The sequence below is a fragment of the Rhinoraja longicauda genome, chromosome 26 (genome assembly GCF_053455715.1).
Source record: "Rhinoraja longicauda isolate Sanriku21f chromosome 26, sRhiLon1.1, whole genome shotgun sequence".
Taxonomy (NCBI): Eukaryota; Metazoa; Chordata; class Chondrichthyes; order Rajiformes; family Arhynchobatidae; genus Rhinoraja; species Rhinoraja longicauda.
Window position 1 is genome coordinate 32,522,295 of NC_135978.1, and position 17,097 is coordinate 32,539,391.

The window sequence follows — 17,097 nt, forward strand, 5'->3', positions numbered from 1 at the left end:
ACTTTAATTGACTGATTGATCAATACGTTATTATAATATGTGACATGTTGGTGAAATTCTGTTTTGCATACCATATACAAAGTATGCAGAGTCGTCACGTGTAGGGCGGCAATAAAGTGCCAAAGTATTCAATACAGTCCCCCTGTTCTTGGTGGCCCTCCCACGCCAGGTGCCTCTGTTCTGTCAGTGCCTCCCCCATGCAGGCTCCCTCTTTGTTCTCACAGCCCCCCCAACCCCTGGTCACCCTTTTTTTTGCATCCCCCCCGTCCATACGAAGGTCCTCAGTTCTCTTTCCCATGTCCTTGCCAGGAGTATGATGGTAAGGATGGCAAGTGTCTCAGGTGGGGTACCACATACAGTATGCCAGGTAACAGCATCCCCTCTAGGGCATTGGTCTCTCTCATGCCCTGAAGTACACCCCTGGCATTCCCGGGAGCCTGGGGTAGGCCCACAGGCCACACACCCAGTAGGTTCCATTAACCGGGCGTGGGAGAGCCCCGTGGTGTATGTGGTACAGGTACTATTACCCAGGGAAGGGCCCGTCCCCTCAACGGCAGTTACAATAATTACTGGACTCGTCAGCCCGTTAGGCGGAAGTAGGGCTTCCTTCCCACACGAGTGTGGTTGAATGGCGGAATGTACCACCTGTCAAAGCAGTGACACTGGCAATCAAGGGTGAGTCAGTGGCAGTTCCCAGTCGCACTACTCCTGGTCTTGTAAATTTCCCCGGTGTGGGACGAATAAAGGAATATATTATTATTATTATTACAAAAACACCACGCGGACAATTGTTCGCTATGATTTAAGGGGACTGTCCACAGTGGGATGCGCCCACTGTGGTACTGGCTGTGTTTACACACACAGCATGCTGAGACATTTAGCCTTTGGGCGAATTCATAGCTGAGGGTGACCGTTCAGTCCTGGTGATACTCCTCCTTGAGCACCTGGGCCTGTGGAGGAAAAGCGCACTCACTGTCTTTTCCTTGGCCTCTGGGTGTTTAAGCATGCCATCCCCTGTTCCCCCGGCAAAACTACCCATCACATATCTCCCTGTTTTCCGGTGGCTTTTGGGAATACTGTACCCAGACCGTTCCTGATTTTTCCTCCACCAATTCCACTTCCTCAGTCTTTGGGGGGTCCGACACTGCCAACTGCTGCCACATAGGTGATCCTCCTTGGTTCAACGGCCGAGCGTTCAGGTTGCAGGACTGGAGGGTACGCATTGGTGTCAGGGACTTTATTTGCTGTTTCAGTAGCCCATTCATGCGTTCGATAGGTGCAGGGTAGTACGGGATGTGGAAAACTCATATAATGCCAGATTCCACAGCCCATTCCTGGACTCGGGATCCCGCAAAGTGGGAGTCGTTATCGGACTGTATTTCCCATGTTGGGAACTGTACAGCAATTGTATTACCATACACAGTTGATGCAATCTTTTGATGTACACCATCAATACTCCTGAATAGGTATCCATCAAGGTAAATACATATTTTCTTATTTTGTTGCAGGAGTGGCCCGATCCCCCAGCTGACTAGATCCCCCTTCTCCCTCTACCTGTAGGATTTCACCAGTGTTGGCCGCAGTTCTCCACCATTATTTGCCACCCTTCCGATGCTGGAGCTGTCCGTGAACCACGCATGTCTTTCCTCATCCGGAATCAAGTCCTCAGCCGGAATAGGGCTTACCCCATGGGACGGGTTCCAGTGGAACATCCTCCTGCATCACCCCCATTTCGTTCGCAGGGAGGGCCGTAACCTGCTTATGCAGACAGCTCACCCCATTGTGCCTCTTGTCTGCCCTATCGGAGATATACCATTTCCATTTAACAATGGACTGACGTTGGGCCCAGCCCTCCTTGTGTGACCTGCTCGGATTTATCCCACTGCATAATGGGCAGGTGTGGTCTCATTATTGCAGTTGAGGTGGTGGTCTGTGGCCAGGAAGTCCCAATAGCAGGCCAATAATTGCAGAAGGGTGTGTACCAGGCAGCTGCCTCCAGCAGGGTCCAAAACCCTATGGGGACTCGCCTACCCACGTTCACCTGCCACGGGCGCCACAGGCTCCATTCGGACACTTTTGGTGTTGCCGAGACCTGCAACTCGTAGGGGGGCCTCTGTTGATGGGGCGCCAGGGGCAATGCCTGCTTCACAGCCATTGTGGCAGCCTTGAACTCCTCCTGCTGGTCACCCACACAAAGGCAGTCTTTCCGGGATACCTGGTATCTGGTGCTTTAAGATCATGGTGAGGTGGGGAATGTGTTGTCGTCTGTAACCAAGAAGACCCACAAATCTCTCTCCACCTTTGTGGTAGGCACCGAGGCATTCAGGATTTCCTTCCTGGCCTTTTCTAGAATTTCGCGGTGGCCCGAGTGCCACTGTATACCTAAGAAAACAACATTCTGGCCTGGTCCCTGGACCTTATCAGGGTTAATGTACCTCCTGGAGCCATATCATAGCTGCATCCAAGGCCTCAGCCACCACCACCTCGCTAGGCCCCTGCAGCAACACATCATCGATATAATGAGACATGGAGACGGTGGAATCCAAGGGAACTGTTTCCAGATCCCTGGCAATAATACCATGACAAAGGGTGGAGCTGTGTACGTACCCCTGTGGTAGGCGGCAAAAGGTGTACTGCCGTCCCTCTCACGTAAATGCTAATTGATCCTGGGAATCGGGACTCAGGAATCAAGAATAAAGCATTGGCCAAGTCAATTACCGCATACCAAGGTTCCCTTCATGCCCCCCACTATGGTCACCACATCCAGGACGGCGGAGGAGAGTGGCGGGGTGTTTGTTCAACTGATGGAATTCAATTGTCATTCTCCATGTGCCGTGCGCTTTCCGTACCGGCCGGACCGGACTGTTATAGGCAGAAGTGGCCATTCTGATGACCCCAGTCTTATGCAAGGCCTCGGCTGTATCTCTAATCTCCATGGTACTACCAGGTATGCATACTGCTTGGTGTGAATCACCCTGAGGGAGGCGGGACCACCAATGGTTCCCACTTGGCATATCCACTAGCACAGTGGCTCAGGCAATGCCAAAGGTGAACACCCCCCTGCTGGTTTGTGAGGACCGGCCTCGCACCACGTTCATTCCCAATAAGCACTCGGGGGAGGGGATAATGAAGTAGTTACCGAGGGCCCGCTTCCAATGGACACGGGAAGGTAGGTTGTTGGGCGGGGGTGAGGGCACCCCCTAACCCATCCACCAGCACCCTCGGGCCGTGTATCTTCCCGGGACTATGGTGTGTTCTGCCCTAATGTTCACTAAAACCAACCAGTGCTGTACATTCCTCCCACCCCCACCCCGTACAGCAAAAGGTACGGCTTCAGGTAAAAGGCTGCCGAATATATCTGCTGGGGGACCTGGCCACACCCCTATGGAAGCAGGACAGGGGGTCTCCATCCTCAACTCCTCCCCCTGTGAATGCGACCCCATGGGTATTGTGACTGACCGTCTGTAGGGGGTCAGGGGGATGATAATCCCCATTATCACTTCTGCATCATCCTCCAGCAGTCCAATGCCCATTCTTTTTCCTTTCTTGCACTTTTATATAACTGAAGAATCCCCCACCGCTCCCCTCCCCCAAGGTGTCCCCCAAGGCTCAGTCCTTGGCCCCCTCCTCCATCCTCTACCTGTTCCCCCTTGGTCAATTAATCCGCCGTCATGGTCTCAACTTCCACTGCTTCGCCAATGATATCCAGCTCCTCATCTCCACCACCACACACCACAGACAAACTGCATCACTGAAATAAAATCTTGGCTTCAATCAAATTTCCTCAAACTCAACTGCAACAAATCCAAAATCATCATCATTGGTCCAAAAACGCTCACCAAATCCACCCAAAACTTCATCCTCAATATTGATGGTCTCCAAGTATCCACCTCCCCTCACATCCGGAATCTTGGAATCATCTTTGATCAAACCCTCTCCTTCGACAAACACATCACCAAGACAGCCTTCTTCCACCTCAAAAACATCGCCCGTCTCCGTCCATCCCTCTCCTCCACAGCTGCAGAAACCCTCATCCACGCCTTCATCACCTCCCGTCTGGACTACTGCAACAGCCTCCTCTATGGCTCACCCTCAAAAATCATCAGTAAACTTCAATACATTCAAAACTCCGCTGCCCGTCTACTCACCCACTCCCCGATCCGTGACCATATCACCCCCGTCCTTTACAAGCTCCACTGGCTCCCCATCCCCCAGAGAATCCAGTACAAAATCCTCCTCATGACCTACAAAGCCCTCCATAACCTGGCCCCATCCTACCTGACTGACCTCCTCCACAGACACACTCCCACCTGCACCCTCCGCTCTGCTGCTGCCAACCTCCTGTCCCCCCCCCCCCCCCCATCCGGACCAAACTCAGATCCTGGGGGGACAGGGCTTTCTCCATCGCTGCTCCCACCCTCTGGAACTCTACCCCAAACCGTCAGAGACTCCTCCTCACTCACCACATTCAAAACATCACTGAAGTCTCACCTGTTCAGCACTGCCTTCAACCACTGACCGTCACCTCACCTTCTGTCTCCTTTTTCTGTTCGTTTACTTATTTATCTATTTATTTTCTTCTCTATGTTCTCGTAATCCCTGTAAAGCGTCTTTGAGTGTTTGAAAAGCGCTATATAAATGTAATGCATTATTATTATTTTATATTATTGGTTGGCTTACCTTCATATTTTCTCCCCATATTGCCTTTTTAGTTACTTTCTGGCTTCCCACTATCTTTGCTCTGTTATACGCCTTGTTTTAGTTTAGTACTGTCCTTGACTTCCCTTGTCAGCCAGGGTTGCCTATTCTCTTCCTCTTTGGAATGAAAAGATCCTGCATCTTCTAGATTATTCCCAGAAATTCCTGCCATTGCTGTTCCACTGTCATCCCTGCTAGGGTCCCTTTCCAGTCCACTTTGCCCAGCTCCTACCTCATTCCTCTGTAGTCCCCTTTGCCCAGCTGCAATCCGATATCACCTTCTCCCTTTCAAATTGCAGATTAAAACGTTATCATATTGTGGTCACTACCTCTAATGGTTCCTTTACCTCGCGTTCCCTTATCAAATCCTGTTCTTACATAACACTAAATCCAAAATTGCCTTTCCCTGGTAGGCTCCACTACAAGCTGCTCTAAGAATCCATCTCAGAAGCATTCTACAAATTCCTTCTTGGGGTCCAGTACCAACCTGATTTTCCCAGTCGACCCGTATGTTGAAATCTCCCATGGCCACTGTAGCATTGCTTTTTTACATGCCAATTTTATCTCCTGATGTAACTTAACCCTATATCCTGGCTAGTTTGAGGGCCTGTAAATAACTCCCATTAGGGCCTTTTTACCCATGTAATTTCTCAGCTCTATCCACAATGACTCATCTTCTGATCCAATGTCACTAAGGACTGAATTTCATTTGTCATTCCGATACGACATATAACCCCGAATATTCAACTCCGATCCTCTTGCAGCCTGTAATTCCCACATCACACTTACCAATCTCTAACTCTACTACAGGCTCATCCACTGTTTCTTGTACTACATTCAAATTAATTTGGTACTCACCTCCCTTCTCACACCAGTCTAGATTTTCCCCAACCTTACTTTCTTATCCCTTCTTAAACTTTCCATCCTATTAATTTGGGAGACTTCTGTAACATTTTCTGCACTCTCTAACTCCACCCTTACCCTTCCAATTTAGTTTTTAAGTTTAAAGCTCTATCTCCAGCCCTGGTTCTCCAGTCCTGCCAGGAGTCTGGTTCCAGTCAGGTTCAAATAGTCTAAAACACTTCTGTCCTTCCCCAATACTGGTGTCATTGTCCCACAAATTCAAACCTACTCCACCAGTCTTTGAGCCACGTGTCCAACTCTCTAATCCTCTCAACCCTATGCCAATTTGCACGCAGTTCACATAGCAATCCAGAGATTATTATCTTCTTGGTTCTGTTTTACAATTTGGTACCTAGCTGCTCAAATTCCTTTAGCACAACCTCTTTCTTCATTCTACCTACATGCCAGAGACTTGGTTCCATCCCTGTGGGTGTCTGTGCAAAGTTTGTACATTCTCCCAGCGCACTTTGTTTCTCTGGGTGCTCTGGTTTCCTCCCACGGTCCAAAGCCGTAGATTTATAGGTTAATTGGCTTCCTTAAATTTGTCTCAAGATCGGCCCATTTCCACTCTATCACTAAACTTCCTAGATCTTCCACATCTCACAGGTGGTTTACACCAGCCCACTGACTGCCATTACTTGTGTAATAAAGGAACAACCTTACCATAATATAGGCTTTTGAGGTTTCTCCACGTACTTGTACACTTCAACATGTACCTAGTTAACATGTACCTAGTGAGAAGGGAGGCGAGTACCAAATTAACTTCAACTTGTACACCCATAGAAAATAGGTGCAGGAGGAGGCCATTCGGCCCTTCGAGCCAGCACCGCCATTCACTGTGATCATGGATGATCGTCCCCAATCAATAACCGTGCCTGCTTTCTCCCCATATCCCTTGATTCCACTAGCCCCTAGAGCTCTATCTAACTCTCTCTTAAATCCATCCAGTGATTTGGCTTCCACTGCCCTCTGTGCAGAGAATTCCACAAATTCACAACTTTGGGTGAAAACATTTTTTCTCACCTCAGTTTTAAATGGCATCCCCTTTATTCTAAGACTGTGACTCGCCCAACATTGGGAACATTTTTCCTGCATCTAGCTTGTCCAGTCCATTTATAATTTTATGTTTCTATAAGATCCCCTCTCATCCTTCTAAACTCCAGTGAATACAAGCCTCGTCTTTTCAATCTTTCAACCCGCCATCCCAGGGACCAATCTCGTCAGACATGATGCAAAATCACATGATGACCAACCTTCCCTTTGACAGTTGTTGCTTGACCCACTGATTTCTTCCTGTTTACTTAATTCTCCAGATTTCACCATTTGCAGTCCCTCACCCAGTTGTTACATTTACGTACCATTCAACAACTTGTCACTTTTATTTTCCAGCCCACTTACAATATTTTAATGTACCCCATCCACCCCCCCCCCCCCCCCCCCCAATGTTTTGGCTGAGAACCTACCTACATATAGGCGATTTAAACAAAACTGCACCGGCTGTTTTCAGCTTACTAGTTATATTTTACAGGGCTATAACAAATGTACAAATTGGCTATAACAAATATTTGACAAAATCTTTATTATCTACAATGCTTCATATACTCAAGGAGTTTGCTCATTAAAGCATACAGAATGCATTAAAAATTACAGTGCAGTCCAAAATGATTAGGACCAGAACATACTTAAAGCCCACCACGCAGTCTCAAGACCAAGTGCAGGGTGGATTCTTTTTGAATGTTGTAGTCAGACAGAGTACGCCCTTCCTCCAGCTGTTTCCCAGCAAAGATCAAGCGCTGTTGGTCTGGAGGAATACCTTCTTTGTCCTGAATCTTGGCTTTGACATTTTCTATGGTGTCACTTGACTCCACTTCCAGTGTGATGGTCTTCCCAGTGAGGGTCTTCACAAAGATCTGCATTCCACCACGGAGTCGCAGGACAAGATGCAGGGTGGATTCCTTCTGAATGTTGTAGTCAGACAGGGTTCGTCCATCTTCAAGCTGTTTTCCTGCAAAGATCAAGCGCTGTTGGTCTGGGGGTATACCTTCTTTATCTTGAATTTTGGCTTTGACATTCTCGATGCTGTCACTTGGCTCCACCTCAAGGGTGATGGTCTTCCCAGTGAGGGTCTTCACAAAGATCTGCATTCCACCACGGAGTCGCAGGACAAGGTGAAGGGTGGATTCTTTCTGAATGTTGTAGTCAGACAGGGTTCGTCCATCTTCAAGCTGTTTTCCTGCAAAGATCAAGCGCTGTTGGTCTGGGGGTATACCTTCTTTGTCTTGAATCTTGGCTTTGACATTCTCGATGCTGTCACTTGGCTCCACCTCAAGGGTGATGGTCTTCCCAGTGAGGGTCTTCACAAAGATCTGCATTCCACCACGGAGTCGCAGGACAAGGTGAAGGGTGGATTCTTTCTGAATGTTGTAGTCAGACAGGGTTCGTCCATCTTCCAGCTGTTTTCCTGCAAAGATCAAGCGCTGTTGGTCTGGGGGTATACCTTCTTTGTCTTGAATCTTGGCTTTGACATTCTCGATGCTGTCACTTGGCTCCACCTCAAGGGTGATGGTCTTCCCAGTGAGGGTCTTCACAAAGATCTGCATTCCACCACGGAGTCGCAGGACAAGGTGAAGGGTGGATTCTTTCTGAATGTTGTAGTCAGACAGGGTTCGTCCATCTTCCAGCTGTTTTCCTGCAAAGATCAAGCGCTGTTGGTCTGGGGGTATACCTTCTTTGTCTTGAATCTTGGCTTTGACATTCTCGATGCTGTCACTTGGCTCCACCTCAAGGGTGATGGTCTTCCCAGTGAGGGTCTTCACAAAGATCTGCATTCCACCACGGAGTCTCAAGACAAGGTGAAGAGTGGATTCCTTCTGAATGTTGTAGTCAGATAGAGTACGCCCTTCCTCCAGCTGTTTCCCAGCAAAGATCAAGCGCTGTTGGTCTGGGGGTATACCTTCTTTATCTTGAATCTTGGCTTTGACATTCTCGATGGTGTCACTTGGCTCCACCTCAAGGGTTATGGTCTTTCCAGTGAGGGTCTTCACAAAGATCTGCATTCCACCACGGAGTCGCAGGACAAGGTGAAGGGTGGATTCTTTCTGAATGTTGTAGTCAGACAGGGTTCGTCCATCTTCCAGCTGTTTTCCTGCAAAGATCAGACGCTGTTGGTCTGGGGGAATACCTTCTTTATCTTGAATCTTGGCTTTGACATTTTCTATGGTGTCACTTGACTCCACTTCCAGTGTGATGGTCTTCCCAGTGAGTGTCTTCACAAAGATCTGCATTCCACCACGAAGTCTCAAGACGAGATGCAGGGTGGATTCCTTCTGAATGTTGTAGTCAGACAGGGTTCGTCCATCTTCCAGCTGTTTTCCTGCAAAGATCAAGCGCTGTTGGTCTGGGGGTATACCTTCTTTATCTTGAATCTTGGCTTTGACATTCTCAATGGTGTCACTTGGCTCCACCTCAAGGGTGATGGTCTTTCCAGTGAGGGTCTTCACAAAGATCTGCATTCCACCACGGAGTCTCAAGACAAGGTGAAGAGTGGATTCCTTCTGAATGTTGTAGTCAGATAGAGTACGCCCTTCCTCCAGCTGTTTCCCAGCAAAGATCAAGCGCTGTTGGTCTGGGGGTATACCTTCTTTATCTTGAATCTTGGCTTTGACATTCTCGATGGTGTCACTTGGCTCCACCTCAAGGGTTATGGTCTTTCCAGTGAGGGTCTTCACAAAGATCTGCATTCCACCACGGAGTCGCAGGACAAGGTGAAGGGTGGATTCTTTCTGAATGTTGTAGTCAGACAGGGTTCGTCCATCTTCCAGCTGTTTTCCTGCAAAGATCAGACGCTGTTGATCTGGGGGAATACCTTCTTTGTCCTGAATCTTGGCTTTAATATTTTCTATAGTGTCACTTGACTCCACTTCCAGCGTGATGGTCTTCCCAGTGAGGGTCTTCACAAAGATCTGCATTCCACCACGAAGTCGCAGGACAAGGTGAAGGGTGGATTCCTTCTGTATGTTGTAGTCAGACAGGGTTCGTCCATCTTCAAGCTGTTTTCCTGCAAAGATCAAGCGCTGTTGGTCTGGGGGAATACCTTCTTTGTCTTGAATCTTGGCTTTGACATTCTCGATGCTGTCACTTGGCTCCACCTCAAGGGTGATGGTCTTCCCAGTGAGGGTCTTCACAAAGATCTGCATTCCACCACGGAGTCTCAAGACAAGGTGAAGAGTGGATTCCTTCTGAATGTTGTAGTCAGATAGAGTACGCCCTTCCTCCAGCTGTTTCCCAGCAAAGATTAAGCGCTGTTGGTCTGGTGGTATACCTTCTTTATCTTGAATCTTGGCTTTGACATTCTCGATGGTGTCACTTGGCTCCACCTCAAGGGTTATGGTCTTTCCAGTGAGGGTCTTCACAAAGATCTGCATTCCACCACGGAGTCGCAGGACAAGGTGAAGGGTGGATTCTTTCTGAATGTTGTAGTCAGACAGGGTTCGTCCATCTTCCAGCTGTTTTCCTGCAAAGATCAGACGCTGTTGGTCTGGGGGAATACCTTCTTTATCTTGAATCTTGGCTTTAACATTTTCTACGGTGTCACTTGACTCCACTTCCAGTGTGATGGTCTTCCCAGTGAGTGTCTTCACAAAGATCTGCATTCCACCACGAAGTCTCAAGACGAGATGCAGGGTGGATTCCTTCTGAATGTTGTAGTCAGACAGGGTTCGTCCATCTTCCAGCTGTTTTCCTGCAAAGATCAAGCGCTGTTGGTCTGGGGGTATACCTTCTTTATCTTGAATCTTGGCTTTGACATTCTCGATGGTGTCACTTGGCTCCACCTCAAGGGTTATGGTCTTTCCAGTGAGGGTCTTCACAAAGATCTGCATTCCACCACGGAGTCTCAAGACAAGGTGAAGGGTGGATTCCTTCTGAATGTTGTAGTCAGACAGGGTCCGTCCATCTTCAAGCTGTTTTCCTGCAAAGATCAAGCGCTGTTGGTCTGGGGGAATACCTTCTTTGTCTTGAATCTTGGCTTTGACATTCTCGATGCTGTCACTTGGCTCCACCTCAAGGGTGATGGTCTTTCCAGTGAGGGTCTTCACAAAGATCTGCATTCCACCACGGAGTCTCAAGACAAGGTGAAGGGTGGATTCCTTCTGAATGTTGTAGTCAGACAGGGTCCGTCCATCTTCAAGCTGTTTTCCTGCAAAGATCAAGCGCTGTTGGTCTGGGGGAATACCTTCTTTGTCTTGAATCTTGGCTTTGACATTCTCGATGCTGTCACTTGGCTCCACCTCAAGGGTGATGGTCTTCCCAGTGAGTGTCTTCACAAAGATCTGCATTCCACCACGAAGTCTCAAGACGAGATGCAGGGTGGATTCCTTCTGAATGTTGTAGTCAGACAGGGTTCGTCCATCTTCCAGCTGTTTTCCTGCAAAGATCAAGCGCTGTTGGTCTGGGGGTATACCTTCTTTATCTTGAATCTTGGCTTTGACATTCTCGATGCTGTCACTTGGCTCCACCTCAAGGGTGATGGTCTTCCCAGTGAGGGTCTTCACAAAGATCTGCATTCCACCACGGAGTCTCAAGACAAGGTGAAGAGTGGATTCCTTCTGAATGTTGTAGTCAGATAGAGTACGCCCTTCCTCCAGCTGTTTCCCAGCAAAGATCAAGCGCTGTTGGTCTGGGGGTATACCTTCTTTATCTTGAATCTTGGCTTTGACATTCTCGATGGTGTCACTTGGCTCCACCTCAAGGGTTATGGTCTTTCCAGTGAGGGTCTTCACAAAGATCTGCATTCCACCACGGAGTCGCAGGACAAGGTGAAGGGTGGATTCTTTCTGAATGTTGTAGTCAGACAGGGTTCGTCCATCTTCCAGCTGTTTTCCTGCAAAGATCAGACGCTGTTGGTCTGGGGGAATACCTTCTTTGTCCTGAATCTTGGCTTTGATATTTTCTATGGTGTCACTTGACTCCACTTCCAGCGTGATGGTCTTCCCAGTGAGGGTCTTCACAAAGATCTGCATTCCACCACGAAGTCGCAGGACAAGGTGAAGGGTGGATTCCTTCTGTATGTTGTAGTCAGACAGGGTTCGTCCATCTTCCAGCTGTTTTCCTGCAAAGATCAGACGCTGTTGGTCTGGGGGTATACCTTCTTTGTCTTGAATCTTGGCCTTGACATTCTCGATGGTGTCACTTGGCTCCACCTCAAGGGTTATGGTCTTCCCAGTAAGGGTCTTCACAAAGATCTGCATTTTGAACTGGCAAATAACAGACAATTTTAGTGCAATCAACACATCCGCCATTTTAAAAAACAGCCTCACAAGATACACCCACAATGCTGAGCCCAAAACATCTCTTAACCTATGCAGTAGAATATACAGTGGGAGCCCACCCTGCCTGCTGTGCCAACCACGAGACTCGTCCGATCCACTGCCTCTGGTCGGGTTTTTTTTTTAACCTCAACATGAATAACGAATCTGTCCTGCTGGTTGTTTGTTCATCTGCGTCGCCAGCCCCGCCCGTCCTCCTGCTGTCGACATCGAGAACCGCTCCTCCCCCTTGGGCGCGATCCTGTCGATCACCCGCTGTGTCCCGTCCCCCCAGTCCCGGCTGGTCTTCCAACCGTCATGGCGCCATCCCATATCACCTCAGACCCCAAGCCAAGCCGTCATATCGCCTCACCAGTCCTTCCCTCACCCGCTCTGCCTCTGCTCTTCCGTCAGCCCCGCCCGCCAACCGTCACTGCGCCATCTCGCCCGAAAACGCGCTCTGCCCCCGCCCCCGGGAACCTTACACCCACTTCGCCCCACACCGCCGCGCCGCCGCACCGCACTCTCCCGGCCCCTCACAGCGCCGGTCACTCGCCGGTCCCTGCTCGTCCGTCCGCCCGCCAACCGTCACGGCGCCATTTGGCCCTCTCGCCTAAAAACCCGAATCGTCAACCCCCCCCCCCCCCGCCCCGCCCCGCCCCGCCGGGATCATTACACCCGCAGTGGTCCGCCTCGCCCCGCTCTCCCGGCCCTTCACCGCTCCGGACCCTCACAGCTCCGGCCGCCGCCCACCTCCTTACCTTAGTTCGTTCGTTCGCTCGTTCTCCAAATTCTGTACTGGATGCTCACTTCCGGCTCCAACTGTGGTTTCCGGCCGCCGCTGCGCTGCTTTTTATAACCGGCGCCGCCTCACCCCTTCGTCCGCTCCTTCCGCGCGGCAAGTAGTGCCAGAAACTCTCGCCGCGACGTTCGCTGTCGGTCTCGGCTGGAAAACGCGGTGCAGTATTGGTGAGAGTATTGCGGGTGGTGTTTGCTGTGTGTGCGGTAGTGTGCGGGCTGGGGCTGCGGGTCGGCTCTCTGCCAACCGCCGTCTCCGCGCAACGGTTTACTTTCCGCGAGCTGTGCGGCGGCCCGAGCGGCCTCGGCGCTGATTGGCGGAGGGGCGCTGACGTCGACAATGGCCGTTGTCCCGAGCGACGGGCGGCCGCCACGTGACGGGCGCGTCACTCCGCGTGATGGTCGCGTGGCCGGAGCGTGAGTCAGCGGCTGCGGGGAATGATCCAGAACACGGGGAACTATCCAGAACATGGAGAATGATCCAGAACGCGGGGAATGATCCAGAACACGGGGGAACGATCCAGAACACAGGATACGATCCAGAACATGGGGAATGATCCAGAACCAGGGGGAATGGTCCAAAACATGGGGGAATAATCCAGAACGGGGGGGGGGGGGGGGGGAGGGATGATCAAGAACATGAGGACCGTGGGGGGGTGGAGAGAATGGTCGAACATGGGGGCGGGGGAGGAGAATGGTCGAACATGGGGGCGGGGGGGGAGGAGAATGGTCGAACATGGGGGCGGGGGGAGGAGAATGGTCATGAACATGGGGGCGGGGGGAGGAGAATGGTCATGAACATGGGGGCCAGGGGGTCAAGAACAAAGAGGGCATGATTGAGAACGGGGGAGGGGTTGGGGAGATCGATGTCATGAGAAAGATCCAAAAAGAGGGTCGGGGATGAGAGCAGATAAGGAAGATGTGGGGACAGGCGGTGCAGAGAAAGATCTAGAACATTGGGTGAGGGCAGAGGAAAATCCCAGAACCCATGAGGGGTAGAGAAAGATGTATAAAGTAGGGTGAGGGGAAGGAGCGGTCGGTCGGTCGATGGCCGCAGTACCGAGAGGGTCTCTGGCAGTCCCGCTGTGCTTTGGGCAGCTCCCTCCTCTCTCACTGCTAATGTTTAGCCTTGCAACCAAACAATTACTTCCTTGTTCGTACTCAATTTCTATAAACAAATCCTTAGTCTCTGTTCCTCTCTACAGTGTCTGTCTCCTGTTTGCCTTAATTTTATTTAATAATCATAGTGGCATTCAGATAGTCCAAGTGGACCACATCTCTAAATTATTATTATAAATTCTGGTTTATCTTGCTAGTTGCAATCTCACATACCAGATGTTTAAAACAAATGGCTGTGTGGTGAACAGGATTGCCTGGTCTGTTTGGGGGGTGGTGAATGGAATTTAATTGAGAGGATGCTTGGTCATGTGTTAGGTAAGGTGCATGGAATATACAATAAATGGAAGACTATTGAGTGATGTTAAGGAGCAAGGTCCCATTCACACATTCTTAGAGGTAGCAGGATGGTGAGTAAGGTGGTCAAGTACATGTGAGTTTTTATCATTTATCTGCTGAGGCAATAAAAATAAGAATTGTGACATTTATTGAAAATGTTCAAAATGTTAAAACGATCAGTGTGAAGACTGCATCACATTGTGGTAAAGATGTAAGTGACAAGGTAAGGGTGCAGTGGACTTTTGCAAGGATGTTGCCATAACTAGAAAATTGTATCTATGAGAAAAGATTGGGAAAAGTAATACAGATCCACCACTGATTTTTTGGCTCTATTAGTAAAGGCGCTGCCTTTAGAGTTACTTTAGACTTCAAAGTCAACTTTATTGTCAATTTCCAGTTAGTTTACACAGACAGAAAATCGAAATACCGTTTCCCACAATCCCGAGGAATAAAGTGCATTAAATTAAGTTAAAATTAAAAAGGCACAGCAAACAACAATCAATATAAAATATAGTCACTTCAATGAAAAAAAGATGAAGATGAATATATTACAATAAAAAAAATAATGAACAGTAGTGCAAAGCCTGTCCATAGCAGCGTTAAAAAAAAGTGTCTGGTGCTGGATGTGTGTGTGGGGTGTTAAAGTCCAGGTCCAATGGGGGCAGGGGAGAGAGGAGGGAGGGAGGGGAGAGAGTTCAGCATCCTGACAGCCTGGTGGAAAAAACTGTTCTTTAGTCGGGTGGTGCTCGACCTCAGGCTGCGAAACCTTCTCCCTGAAGGCAGGAGGGTGAAGAGGCTGTTGGAGGGGTGGGAGGGGTCACCCACAATGCTCAATGCTTTGCGGGTGAGGCAGGTGGTGTAAAGGACCAGGAGTGTTGGGAGTGAGGCGCCAGTGATCCTCTCAGCAGTGTTCACTATGCGCTGCAGGGTCTTACGGCTGGAGGCTGTGCAGCTTCCGAACCACACAGTGATGCAGCTGCTGAGGATGCTCTCAATGGCGCCTCGGTAAAAAGTGTACATGATGGGTGTGGGGGCTCCCGCTCTGTTCAGTTTGCGGAGGAAGTAGAGGCGCTGCTGGGCTTTCTTGGCGATGGACGTGGTGTTGTTGCTCCAGGAGAGATCCTCGGTGATGTTCACCCCCAGGAATTTGGTGCTGCTCACCTGCTCCACAGCAGCACCATTGATGGTCAGTGGGTGGGGGTGTTGGGTGTGCGTTCTCCTGAAGTCGACAACAATCTCCTTTGTTTTCTCCACATTCAGGAAGAGATTGTTGTCTGTGCACCACGCGGCCAGCTGGTTCACCTCCTTCCTGTAGTGGGTCTCGTCGTTGTTGCTGATGAGACCCACCACGGTTGTGTCGTCCGCAAACTTGACGAAGTGGTTGGAGCTGTGGGTGGGTGTGCAGTCGTGGGTCAGCAAGGTGAAGAGCAGGGGGCTTAGCACACATCCTTGTGGGGCCCCCGTACTCAGCGTGATGGTGTCCGATGTGTTGCTGCCGACCCGTACAGACTGGTGTCTGGCAGTGAGGAAGTCCAGCAGCCAGTTGCAGAGAAGGGGGCTGAGACCCAGATTTGTTAGTTTACAAACCAGCTGCTGGGGGATGATGGTGTTGAATGCTGAGCTAAAGTCTATGAACAGCATCCTAACATATGAGTTTTTAGTGTCCAAGTGGGTGAGGGCTGGGTGTAGAGCAGAGGAGATGGCATCCTCAGTGGACCGCTTAGCTCGATATGCAAACTGAAACGGGTCCAGGGAGGGGAGGAGGTTGGATCTGATCTGCTTCATGACCAGCCTCTCGAAGCACTTCATGATGGTTGAAGTCAGCGCTACAGGGCGGTAGTCGTTGAAGCAGGATGGAGAAGACTTCTTGGGCACAGGTATGATGGTGGTTTCTTTGAAGCACGAGGGAACAACAGCCTGGCTCAGGGAGATGTTGAAGATGTCTGTGAGGACATCTGTGAGCTCAGCTGCGCAGTCTTTTAGCACACGACCAGGAATGTTGTCAGGTCCAGAAGCTTTTCGGGTGTTAATCCTTAACAGTGTGCTCCTCACACTGCCTGGAGACAGACAAATAGCCTGGTCGTTGGGGGGGGGGGGAGTTGTTTTCTGCGCAGGTGTGTTGCTCTGTGCTTCAAAGCATGCGAAGAAGCCGTTGAGGTTGTTCAGGAGAGAGGTGTCACTGTCACAGGTCTGTGGTAAGGGTTTGTTGTCCGTGATAGTCCTAATACCCTTCCACAAGCTCGATGTGACTCTGCTGTCACTGAAGTGGGCTGTGATGCACCGGGTGTAGTGTTGTTTGGCTTTCCTGATGCCACTGGAAAGGTTGGCCCTGGCTGCTCTGAGACCGGCTGGATTGCCCTCTCTGAAGGCAACGTTGCGGACCCTCAGCAGCCCATGGACCTCCCCTGTCAGCCATGGCTTCTGGTTAGCCCGGATGGTGATGGCTCTGGTGTGGGTCACATCATCAATGCATTTGGTGATGTAGCCTGTAACTGTCTCTGTGTATTCCTGGATGTTGGTTGTGTTGTTGTATGTTGCTGCCTGCTTGAACATGCCCCAGTCTGTGGTCTCAAAGCAGTTTTGGAGTGCAGCTGTGCTGTCCTCTGACCACACACGTACCTCTTTTGAAACTGGTTTGGTGACTTTCACCCGGGGTCTGTATGCCGGTTTCAGCAGAACGGTGAGGTGATCAGAGAGGCCGATGTGGGGGAGGGGGGAAGCCTTGTATGCTCCTTTGATGGTCGTGTAAACAAGGTCCAAGGTGTTGTTTTCTCGTGTTGGGAAATCAACATGCTGGTATACTTTAGGCATGACAGTTTTTAGGTTAGCATGGTTGAAGTCCCCAGCTACGATGAGAAAGCCATCTGGATGTGCTGTCTGCTGCTCAGAGATGGCCCGGTACAGTTCACAGAGTGCCTCCTCTCTGTCCTTGTTGTTG

At 50.0% G+C, this 17,097-nt stretch overlaps 1 protein-coding gene across 1 annotated transcript; it reads right to left on the reverse strand.

Moving 5' to 3' along the window:
* Positions 1-7,167: 7,167 nt before the first annotated feature.
* LOC144606249 (polyubiquitin-C) lies at positions 7,168-12,822 on the reverse strand. The gene is made up of 2 exons (XM_078422161.1): positions 12,668-12,822; positions 7,168-11,855 (listed from the first exon to the last, which is right to left on the reverse strand). Exon 2 carries the CDS (start codon positions 11,847-11,849, stop codon positions 7,284-7,286), a length of 4,566 nt encoding a protein of 1,521 aa, XP_078278287.1. The 5' UTR covers positions 11,850-11,855; positions 12,668-12,822; the 3' UTR covers positions 7,168-7,283.
* Between the last annotated feature and the right edge of the window lie 4,275 nt (positions 12,823-17,097).

Coding starts and splice junctions, on each gene's coding strand:
- LOC144606249 (XM_078422161.1), bottom strand. CDS start 11,849: ATGCAGATCTTTGTGAAGACCCTTACTGGGAAGACCATAACCCTTGAG.